The 11,876-nt window shown below is 50.8% G+C and overlaps 3 protein-coding genes across 3 annotated transcripts; 2 read left to right on the forward strand and 1 right to left on the reverse strand.

Annotated features, from left to right (window-relative positions):
• Positions 1 to 158: 158 nt before the first annotated feature.
• On the forward strand, positions 159 to 6,372 carry GMORB2_0880 (uncharacterized protein; the record flags this gene model as incomplete). The annotated part of the gene is made up of 3 exons (XM_035462864.1): positions 159 to 279; positions 3,395 to 3,430; positions 6,305 to 6,372. The coding sequence occupies 3 exons, from the start codon at positions 159 to 161 to the stop codon at positions 6,370 to 6,372; spliced, it is 225 nt and encodes a 74-aa protein (XP_035324288.1).
• A 36-nt stretch (positions 6,373 to 6,408) lies between these two features.
• On the forward strand, positions 6,409 to 7,730 carry GMORB2_0881 (L-histidine Nalpha-methyltransferase / hercynylcysteine S-oxide synthase; the record flags this gene model as incomplete). Its single annotated transcript, XM_035462865.1, has 3 exons — positions 6,409 to 6,707; positions 6,868 to 7,559; positions 7,654 to 7,730. The coding sequence occupies 3 exons, from the start codon at positions 6,409 to 6,411 to the stop codon at positions 7,728 to 7,730; spliced, it is 1,068 nt and encodes a 355-aa protein (XP_035324289.1).
• Positions 7,731 to 7,922: 192 nt separating this feature from the next.
• On the reverse strand, positions 7,923 to 10,342 carry GMORB2_0882 (uncharacterized protein; the record flags this gene model as incomplete). Its single annotated transcript, XM_035462866.1, has 4 exons — positions 7,923 to 8,093; positions 8,182 to 9,087; positions 9,170 to 9,435; positions 9,592 to 10,342. The coding sequence occupies 4 exons, from the start codon at positions 10,340 to 10,342 to the stop codon at positions 7,923 to 7,925; spliced, it is 2,094 nt and encodes a 697-aa protein (XP_035324290.1).
• Positions 10,343 to 11,876: the final 1,534 nt, after the last annotated feature.

An 11,876-nucleotide genomic window follows, 5' to 3' on the forward strand; every position in this document is an offset into this window, starting at 1 on the left:
AAAGAATGGCAAGTCGCTGATCTGGATTGAAGCGGTAGATGCCGACCTCGTGTGATATCACCGTGCCATGTACATGTAGGTCGTCAGGGTCACCTACTAGCAAGACGACATACCAATACCGACGAGCGGTTCACTTCAACAGCTCGACCGTCACCAAGATGCACGCTCACGTCATCGGCAGCAAAGGAGTCGGGTGCATGACGTTGTCCCTAGTCAGCATGATGGCGGGCACACCCATTCGACACGATGGACTAGATGCCGTGCCTACATGCCTGCTCTGTTCCGCCAACTCGAAGGCACGAACACAGAAGGAAGAGAAGAGAAGAGAGAAGAGAGAGAGAGAGAGAGAGAGAAGAAGACGGAGAGAAGAGGGGGAGGGAAGAAGAAGAAGAAGAAGAACAGCAGGGATAAAATGTGAATGAAGATAGTAGAGGATTTTTAGCCTGGATAGTTGCCCCCTCCTCCTCCTCCCTCCGTCTTGTTCTCTCTCTCTCTCTCTCTCTCTCTCTCTCCCTTCCCGGGCTTCTCCCCTGAGACAGCACCGACCAGGTGACTGAGCATTGTACGAGATGAAGAGGTCGGTGTTCATCTTGCGAACGACGTTTCTTTCTTCTGAGCAGCACGAGAAAAGAGATGATATTATCGTAATATTGATGGCCATTCGAGCTATATAATCAAGATCAAAACCGATACCTACACCGATACTATATGGAGAAGAAGAAAGAAGAAAAGAAGAAAAGAAAGAAGAAAAAAGAAGAGAGGCTTAACCTCCAATCATGTATAGGTTAGTAGTAAAACGGTCCGACATGCCCGAGGATTCGAAGCTACAGAGAAAGGGAAACAGCCGAGGGAGATTGCTTACCAATTCAATAAACACGTCGACTGATTCGAAGATGAGGCTGTCCAGTAGCACGAGACACGAAGTTTTTTTTTTTTTTTTTAATAGAAAAAAAATATTTTTTTTTAATTTGCGATCCACGCGATCCACAGGAGGATGGATTCAACAAAACTGGAGGAGAGAAAAAAAAAGAAGAGGGAGAAAAAGAGAAGAGGGAGAAAAAAAAAAAAAAAGTCCCTAGACGGCTTGCCCCGCCCGGACAGAACACCCGCCCGTGGTGGTGGATCAGGTCGTTGATGATGATTGGGGAATTAACCTTGCTTCGAACCCCTCCATCTGACGAGGGATCATGCCGTCTTGCGGCTCTGCCCTTTATCTGCCCCTCCGATACATGTATTCTACATGTAGAAGAATGATGTATACATGGAACAGAAAAGAAGAAAAAAGAAAAAAAGAAGAAGAAGAAGAAGAAGAAGAAAGAGGAAGTGAAGAGAAAAGGAGGGAAGAGAAGAGACGAGAAGAGATGAGAAGAGACGAGGAGAGACGAGAAGAGACGAGAAGAGACGAGAAGAGACGAGAAGAGAATAAGACGAGGCACAAAAGACAGACGGGGTACATGGATAGCAAAATTCAAAATTCAAAAAATAAAAAATAAAATAATTGATAATTGATAAATAAAAATTCAAAAAATATGAAAGATGAAAATTTTCAAAAGATTAAAAACACACATACCACATACGCCTACCTCTGCAGAGTGCACTTCTCGTAAATGCATCGTAATGACAGGAATATCGGGACGAAGAAGTGCTTGCACATACTCGCACGATCAGTCCATCCATCTTACCTCGTAATGACATTCCCGTGCGTCACCGCCCTCCCTCCCCCCTCTCGCCCCTCTCGCCCCTCTCGCCCCTCTCCCCATCCACCCGGGCTCGAGCGTTCGTACGATGCCCTCCCCCCTCCTCCCTGCCATGCACGGTACGTCGTCGTAATGCTACCTGCCGCACGTCAGGTGCGAGGGAGAGAAAGATCTACTGGTGAGATGAAGGGTGTGCTGGACCCTTGATTGTGCGAGTGACCATCCGTAAGGACATGGGTGATTGGCCTGTAGGCTGCCCAGTTGGAAGAGAGAAGAAGAAGAAGGAGAAGAAGAAAAGCAGGCAGGTATCATTCGTCAGCTGTATGCGGGATAAAAGCGCGTGCTGCAGACGGGATAACTTGTACATGTGATATGTAATGCCGAGTACGTGTATATCGAGCAGGTAGTCATGGCATATCACGTATCATCGTATAGCAGCAGCAGCAGAAGCAGCACCACAGGTAGCCGTGTTAGTATCAGTATCAAGATATCCGTAACAGCTTTCCGCACATTGCTGCCTGCGGCTTCTTCTCAGCACGAGGGAGTAGCAGCCCATCGTCGTCTGTGATGTGTGCGTGCGTGCGTGCGTGCGTGTTTGTTTATATGTGTGTATGTGTGTGTGTATATACATACATACATACATATATATATATATATATATATATATACATAACTTGCTTTTTCCGCTTCGTTCCGCAATGCGGGTTTGACAGGTTGATGTGTGGGGAACGGGCTAATGACGATCAAGGGGAAGAGGGGGGGGATCTTCTTAGGGAAGGGGGAAGATGCCGAAAGATGGAAACATATGAGGACGGTCATGGCGCGCATCGTCAGAAGAGAGAGAGTGAGAGAGTGGGAGAGATGTGTGCGAGGTGGTGGTGGTGGTGGTGGTAGTAGTAGTAGATGGTAGATGGATGTAGTAGATATTACATGTAGTAGATGTAATAGATGTAGTTTGTATAGATATTACATGTAGTAGACGGTAGATGGATGCAGATGGATGTAGTAGACGCAGCAGTGTTCATGTCAATCTACATCATTCAGACCGATCGAATCCTTTCAATTGCTCGTGGTCGAGCGAGGACGGACAGAACGACGACGAAGATAAAACAGGACGAATGAGAACAAGGATGAATATAAGCAAAGACCATCCAAAAACAAGAATCATCCAAAAAAAAAATTAAAAGGTCAGACAAAAATCAAGGACGGATAATCATAGAACAACCTTGAGCATGGTCAATCTCGATGAACCCCCCCAACCCCAACCCCAACCCCAACCCCAACCCCAACCCCCTTCGATTTGACAGACTCTTCCTCCCCCTGGATCCCCTTCAGCCCCCCCCTCCCCCTTCTCTCCCACCCTCTCCGCATCATCTGCTACACGTGTCTTGGCTTGCATCCCAATGATTTGCCTTTTTCTTCTTTCTTCTCCTGTCTTTTCCTAGACGCCCCTCTCTCTCTCCCCTCTCTCTCTGTGCCTCTCTCCTTCAACGGCAAAGTCCATGATGATACTTGTTCTTTTTTTTTTTTGGAATTTATTATTATTATTATTATTATTTAGTAATTTTTGTTATTTTTATCATCTTTCTTTTCTTTCCATATACGTCCTTCTCTTATGTAATACCTCCCTTCTTTTTATATGCCGAGAATCATGCACCAACTGATTTGACCCGTATCATTACGACTGCTGGTCCCAGTCAATAGCAAAATCACATCTCGACGCTCGACTACGGGTCATCGCCATCGCCTACTTCTCTTCTCTATTTCTTCTCTCACCAACGTCGAGACACAAGAGAGCGACAGACAGATGACATGGGCTGTCGTAAAGAAATTTACATTTTTTTAAAAAAAATAAAAAATAAAAATAAAATCCACCTCCCTTGTCTATGACCGCACGCTACTGCATGTGATCTGCATTGTCTTCTTGCATAAGACTAGGATGAGGGTGTGTGAGAGAGAGGGGGGGGGGAAAGACTTTTTTTTTTTAGAAAAAAAGAGAAAGAAGAGGAAACTTCTTTTTTTCCCCTCTAAACAAATGTTACCATAAAGGCCACACCTTCGTGCAGTTTTCGTGTGTATGTGTGTGTGTGTGTGTGTGTGTGTGTGTGTGTATGTTCGGCTTGGGTGGTGCGGCGCTTCTTCCCTCACAAGTCAGATGTATGCGATTTGTGACAGTTCGTCCTACTCGCGCCGGTACGCCGTCGACTCCGTCTCCGTAAACCGGGGCACGGACATTGCGCCGTGTACCTCGACGCATAAATGTACCCATCCGTACGTACTCCTCCGTACAGCATGTATCTTCTTCTCCTCCCCCCCGGTCGTATAACCTGATTAGATACAAACTGTCGAGAAGTAAAGCATCCGCGTGTATGTGATGTATCAAACCCCGTATCTCGGGTATCACGACAACTTGTGACGTATTCGGTCTAGCGTGCTGCCCTCCCCCCCCCCCCCCCCCCCCCCCCCCCCCCCCCCCCCCCCCCCCCCCCCCTTCCAAAAAAAAAAAAACCCCCCACATCTAATTAGTAGTTATTATGGAACGAGTACATGTGGCTGAGCCATCTAAGCATTGGGCGGCCCGCCCATCCCACGGGATCGCCGTTCGTTCGTTTTGGTCGTTCGTTCGTGCTCGGGTCGTGACTTTTCTTCTTCTTCTTTTCATTGGCGGTTCTTGCCGTCTTGTCAGTCTCGACAGTTTTCCCATGTCTGTCTTCTCTCGTTCTTCTTCTCTTCTTCTTCCCCTCTTCACTCTTTCGTCCGCGCTTCTCTCCTCTCTACAGCTCATCTCATTTCTTGCCATGACACGCTGCTTCGTATCATCTCTGCGTTCAACCTAGCTGAACTTTTCACCCATTACTCTGTTGACAGGTTACTCTCCATGCCTGCTATGTGTGAGATGGTACCATATCAGATGTAGGTACCATAGATACTACACAATTGTATACATGATCATAAAAATACAATAGGCGCCCCCTCCTTTCTAGGAAAATGACAGATGAGGAGGGGGGAAACTACAAGCAGCACAAGAAGTAACAAGCACCACAACAGATACCACCCACCATCGTCACATACACACACACACACACACATACACACGCACACACACACATACACACACACACATATACATATACACACATACATATACACTCATACATATACACATATACATATACACTCATACATATACACATATACATATACACACATACATATACACATATACATATACACACATATACGCATACACACACACACACACACACATACACATACATACACACACACACACGCAGACAATTCCCTTGCCCCGGTTTTGGTCAGGAATCTACTCTTTATTGGTTCTTCACGTCTACTCCCGTCTATACAGTCCGTTCTTCTTATTTTACTTTAATATTTTTTTAAAAAATATTTTATCTATTTTATATTTTATCCGTTTTCAATAAGAGTATTATTATATGCACGGTACCACCAGATGTACCATTACCAGTCCCAACCTCTGTTACTACCATTACTTACTACTTTCTCTGCTGCCTGTATTAGCCTGTAGCCTGTAGTACATACATACACATCCATCCACCATCCCCTTGCTCTTCTGTGCTCGGAAACTCTTTGGATTCCTCCCCCCCATCTCGTGAGAATTCCATTTCTCCAACTTCACTTTTTCTCCTCATCTCTCTGAGCTCGTCTGCCTGTCCTTTGTCTTCTTCACGTCATGTCTGCTTCAACATCACAATGATAATATATGTATAGATATATATATATATATATATATATATATATGTATGTATATATACGCACATATACACCCATCTCCATAATTGCTTCTTCATCCCGGCTCCCTAGGAAACGAGAAGAAAACCCCAATTAAACACCCCCCCCCCCGACAATCCATACTACCTTACCTCCTGCGCGATTCTCTCTCTCTCTCTCTCACACACAACACACACATACACACACCCCCCCCGGTCAGTACAGCTATTGCCGCTTCTGCTTGCATCGACCAATTTCACCTAATGCTTTCCCAATTCATCAATTCTTCCCTCCCGAGTTTTCTCATCCTTTTCGTTTCCTTCCTCCCTCTTCTCATAATTCAAGTCCCCTCCGCCACGCGCACACCCCTCTCTTGACGAGAAGTATTTTCATTATTCACATCATTCTCCGCTCAGGTCTGCATTGGTAATGAGAAGGTGGGAATATCAAGTGAGAAGAGAAGAAGGAAAGAGAGGGGAACGATTGCCCAGGCACCGATATCTATTCTTCTTCAAATACCACCAACCACCGTCGGCCATTCACAGTCACCTCAGTCTCGGATCACCCTCGGAACACCTTCAGGTCACCTTCAGGTCACCTTGAGGCCATTTCCAGATCGCATTGGCCCCAGTCAACCCATCGTGGGCTCCATGTCACTCCCTCCCTATCCTCCTCAACCTCCCACACCCTTACTCTGCTTTCACTCTTCTCATTCCTCCTCCTCTCCTCCTCCCTCTCATGCACACATACACACACACACACACACACACACACACACAAACACACGCGAGCGCGCTTCACACACACCTCACATACACAAAGCAAAAACAAAAAAGGGCATATTGCACACATAGCCGCCAGGCAGGCACCGCCCTTCTGTGCTTCCGCCCCGGGTCGAATACACTGCCATTGCCATCCATAGCCGTTACTCCTCGCCCACTGCTACCCAGAAACCAACATGTCCAGCTTCCGCATACCCGACCATGGTGAGGTCTTAGACATTGGCGGGAGCACCATGATGGCAACCGTCGAGGACAGCCTCAGGGCCACCATTGAAGCTCCCTACGACCCTAGCGCGAAGCCTACCCTCCCAGACGAGCTTCTGTACGATGATGTCGGCCTTCCCATCTGGAACAAGATCATTTTCACGCCTGAATTCTACCAGACCCACGATGAGATTGCCATGTTTGACCAGAATGGCCTTGAGATTGTTGCCCGCACGCAACCTGGCGTCACAATGATTGATCTGGGAGCAGGGTACGTTTTCCCTTGTCGATAATCCTTCTCATGTGGTCATGATGGAACCGAACACGCATCCCGGGCCGTGAACGGAAAGAAGACAGGAGAAGAAGAAGAGTAAGAAAGTCTTCGTGAGAGAGCAGGGTTGGCTGATTGATCGAAATCTTCTTGTTCTCAGTGACACGCGAAAGGTTCAGCACCTCTTAGCAGCATTCGAAGAGTCCGGGACCGAAGCCACCTATCTGGCCCTCGACATCTCAAGAACGTCGCTCGAGTGCAGCATCAAGTACCTCAAGGACCAGCACTCGGCCAAGGATTCTGTCGTCAAGTGCGCCGCCCTGTGGGGTACCTTTGAGGATGGCCTCGAATGGGTCCAGAGGATCAGGGGCCCTCGCCTCTTCCTCTCTCTCGGCTCCGTTCTCTGCAACGACCCGTGGCCCGAGGCCCTGTCAAAGGTCAGATCGTGGGCCGGCATCCTGAGGCCGGGTGACATGCTCTTCGTCGGCATGGACGCCCACCTCGTCCCCCAGGACTCCGACAAGGTCTGGAGGTCGTACCACTCCTGCGATGACCTCTATAGAGAGTTTTGGCTCAACGGCTTTGATCACGCTAACCGTCTGGCCGGCGAGACCTGGTTCCGCGAGGAGGATTGGGACTTTCTAGCAGAGCTCGAGTACCCCACTCGTCACCGTTTCTTCCTCCGTGCCAAGCATGGCTTCCGATTCGGCCAGACCGGCCGTCGCGTGGAGAAGGGCGAGGAGATCGACTGGTTCGACTCTCACAAATACAGCCAGAGCGACGTCGAGATCATGTTCGAGAAGGCGAACCTGTCTGCCTCCAACATCTGGCAGGCGCCCAATTCCGAGTTTCGTATGTAAACCCCCAGCCACTACCGCGCTGGTCCTCTGCCGCTCCTTCTTGGATGATTCCCTCCGAATCCATACTGACCATCTCCTTTCTTTAGGCCAGTACCTGGTCAAACTTAAGGGCCGGGAGGATCAGCGCGGCGACGCCGACAGTGCCGTCTCCGGCATCGACTAGAGAGACGAACAAGAGCAGGAGAAAGAGGGAGAAGAAGACGAAAACGGCGATAGCGATCAGCGAGTTCGGAATGGCCATCTCCTCCGGCCGTTCCCTTTATGGAGCATGGTGTAGTGTTTGTTGAGCATACTGGATGCTTTATGCAAAGCCGGCGCTGGTATTGGATAGATCTTTGTCATGATTACATTTGCCCTATGTCAAGCATAGCGTTTCTGCTTCTTTCTCATGTACGCGCGCCACGAGATGTTCCCACCAGGGTGTTCTCTTGCCAATGGCCTTGGGCAAGTCTGCGTAGTCAATCGGGATTTCTGTGGGCATCCACTCCCAGATACGTTGGAGTGCTGACCAGAGAGGTGGAACGCTCTGTCGCAGAGGGAAGAGGGGCGGGGAGGGGGACAACATCAGTCAGGCTGCACAGAAAGAATAATGCCAATGGTGCGAGGTGACTTACACTGCGAACGGGTGTGATGACCACCTGCTCGAACCAATTCCGTGATACTGCCACGTGTTGCGGGTCCGTCCCAAGCAGCCCCAGAAGGAATACAGGGAACAGTGGCGCCTGCGCAGTGAAGTGGGAGCCCGACGTCGGCATGATACGGATGCATTGAGCGAGGTCGTGCAAGTTGCCCAAGACTTCGGGATGGTTGCGCGGCAACCTAGTCGTTGTTCTGTCAGCTTCCAGTACCAAGGCTTTCAAAGACCACCGGAGCGGGTTGGCCGTGGTGGAATCTCCGGCGTCGTCATACCTCATGGCGCGACACTGCAGGTATATGATGGCCGCCACCCTCCAAGCCTCGGCAGTCACATCAGTCATGCTACTCGAGCTGTTGATGATGAAACCTGCTGGCAGGGATCGCACCCATTCTATCGTCTGTAAACTGGCTCTGGCAATCTCCCACGACTGGGATTCATTGCTCCATTGCCGCATGCCGTCTAGCTCCTTGAGAAGGAACTCGGCCGTCACGGGAGCAATTGGACTTTCGCTCTCCTGCATGAGTCGGGACGCACAGGAAGTCACTTGGCTCAGGACGTATAGTAGCCGTTTCGAGAAGCCACAGCCTCCGTGGATCTCGTACATTTCCTTCTCAGTGCCATACAGCAGCCAGCCGAATCGTTTGGCCTCACGCCTGGGATCGAAATCGCCGGGCTCCGGGAGAGGCATCATAGGTTGAGCCAAGATGACAGCTCGACCCACAATGATGGATTGTGATATACGCAGTGAGGTGAGTTGCACGTTGTTGGGTTGCCAAAACCGCGACCCCGGATCCGTCATCTGCAAGGCGAATTCGCATCGCAGGAAGCCCTCCAGCCACCGTGGCAAATGGGGCTTCGGGCGCCTCCGCTCCGTGAGAACGATCTGTTATGCATTGTCAGTCCAACTATAGTAGGGAACCTGCGAGGGAGGCTGGTCTACCCACATCTTGCATCGATAAGATTACCGTGATAGTGATAAGCTCGCTAGCCTTGTCGTCCTGCATGATATCCGGGTCGTTGAGAAGTGCCGTCATGCGGGCCTCCGCAACCTTGAAGAGTTCGTTGATACGCTTACGGACCGAGGCCTGCGGTACGTAGTCATAGATATAGACACCCGCCAGACTCTGGATTGCGCAACGAATCCCGTCGTGCTCGTGCATCTTGGCAAAGTCATTCAACCATAGATTCGTTCCTTGAAGAATACTTCTCCCCGGGCACCAATTTTGAATGTCTACATCACCGTTAGCCCGCCACCGACAACACACTTGCTAATATCTCCAAGGCGACGGAGACTTCCAAGAGAGAAGCGGCCCTCGTTCGTTTTCCTCACGGCACTACGCGTTGGGAGTTTGAAATTGAGCAAAGGAGGCTGCGTAACTTGACTTACAAAAGTCCCAAAACTTCCTGTCTGTATTAGACTCCATCTTCGCCTGAAACCCAAACTGGGGAGGCACCATGCGTGGCGTGGCGGCTGGCACCATGGCGGTCGCGGAGTTAGATCCAGGCACAGCTTGGGATGGAGGAACCGAGGGGAAGGCCGGAGTCCACTCCTGCGACATTGGGAAGCTGGTACCATCGACGAAGGAGAATCTGGACGACGTTTGCGATTGGAGCGGGGTATCTGAAGGTGAGGTGTCTGCGCGGGAGCTGACCACGGCTCCGTTGGCAGAGGACGGAGGATTGTCCCACATGACGACATCGGGTGAGAACGAGACATTTGGGTTGACGGGGATGACCACTGTGTCGGAGGAGAAGGAAGTGCTGGCGTTCATGGATACAGCCATGCGGGCCGTCTTCAGCTGTCGCTGACCGGTTTTGTCAGGCCACCGAACTTTGACATAGCCGTTGACAAATCCATCGTTAGGTCGCTGGAACTCCAGAGACTTGAAGGTGCCGAAAGCGAATGCCTCGCGGCAGTCTTCGAACGGGCTTCGTATGTAGGGCCTGCTAGGTGCGCCGGAGTCTTTGTCATCGTGACGGTTGGCGTCCTTGGGCTGATTCTGGGCAACGGGAGAAGGCGTGGTGGCTGAGACGATATCAGCAGAGTACGGCGGCGACACGAATGCCGATGTCGGGTCGTACGCTGAGTTTGGCAAAACTGAATTGATAGTCAGCCCACCGGCTCGGGCGTGTAACATGACGCGGCGACAAGCTGATAGTGCTGTGCGGTTTCAGGGGGAAAGAGGTTGCGACCCGTCCAGGGTCTCACAAGCAATAAAGCGCCAGAAGGTGGGACGACGAGAGGGGACATGCAAAAGAGATATCAAATCTTGATGCGGGGCGACGTGGCACTGCCCGTTCTCTCTCATCTCCCCCGTAGCCTCCCCCCGTCAGAAAGATGCCCCACCAGCAAGTGACCGGGTATCATTACGAGGTGAGGGTTAAGGTGGTGGTGGAGGGGGGCGGAGGGGTTCGTACGGGTAACGGAAGTGGTGTGAGACGCAGGTCTTGGATAGCGGGCCGTGTGTGATGGAGGGTAACGAGATCGAGAGAGACAAGGAGAAAAAGAGGGGAAATGGCGGTAATGATAAAGAAAAAAAAAGGACGAGTTGAATGAGATTTAAGCACTGACCTGTTGTGGCTAGCGAGACGTGCGATCTCCAGCCAGACGCTGCATCAACAGATGGAAAGTCGTTGAATTGTGAGAGTGACTGGCCGAATGGCGACAACGATTGGAAATCCAGTTTGTGTTGGTTGACAGGTATTGGGCCTCTAGCAAATATGTCTGGCCCAGTTGTTGTCGAGCCTGTTGTTTGTGAAGACCATGGACTGGCGGCGGCATCGGGGGACATGACGATGCCGGATGTCGAGGCAATTGAGACTGGTTCCTGAGCCGACGACGGCGGGCACTGATGTGGCGGCGACGGCTTAAGACGCTTCGCGGGACGTTCCGAGTCTGACGACGAGTGACCCATATGAACGGACGTCCAAAACTATGGCGACTGCAGCGTATGACAAAAGGGTACCACTGCTCATGGGGCGTGTCGGTCCGTCTGTCAGGTCCAGCAGAGGAGATCAATACACGCGATCGGTCGGGGCAAGAAACCGAGATAGAAGTGTCGGCTGGTCTCCGCCGGGCCAAGTACGATGCTGGAGCTGCAGAATAGTTTTCTCGCAACCCCCAGAGGCGTGCGTTTTCTTGCGAAGGCTCTTGACGTAAAGCCTGAGGGACGGGTGTGAGGCGAGATACTTGGCTGTACCTTTGCTGATGAGCTGTGGGGTCGAGGTGGTACGGGGCGATAGAAACTTCAAAGAGTAATAATAATAACAACCTGGGCGGTACGTCAGTCGGGATGACAAGTCGACTCGACTCTGCAGAGCTTGGAGGACTCCGTTTCGGGGTGTGGGAAGGGCGGAAGAGGCTGGGATTCAGGCAGGATGTGCAGCGTAATAGTGCAGTGCTATGCAGGATATTGTGCTACTCCTCAAGCTGAGCCTCAAGCAAAAGGTTGGTATGCATGTATCCTTGGAGCTCACCCAGCAAGCTGGGACCCCAAAGGCATAGAGCTACAGGGGACACGAGCCTAGCGCCCACGGCTGAGAGACAGACACTCAGGCTGAGAGGGGAGGATGGAGAGAAGGCTGGAGACGGGAAGCGGGGAAGGGCAAGGCTTGGCGACTCGAGTACGAATACTCGAGGGGTCTCGAGGGGTAGGGGGTGGGGGGAGAGGG

This window comes from Geosmithia morbida, assembly GCF_012550715.1.
Source record: "Geosmithia morbida isolate 1262 chromosome Unknown scaffold_1, whole genome shotgun sequence".
Taxonomy (NCBI): Eukaryota; Fungi; Ascomycota; class Sordariomycetes; order Hypocreales; family Bionectriaceae; genus Geosmithia; species Geosmithia morbida.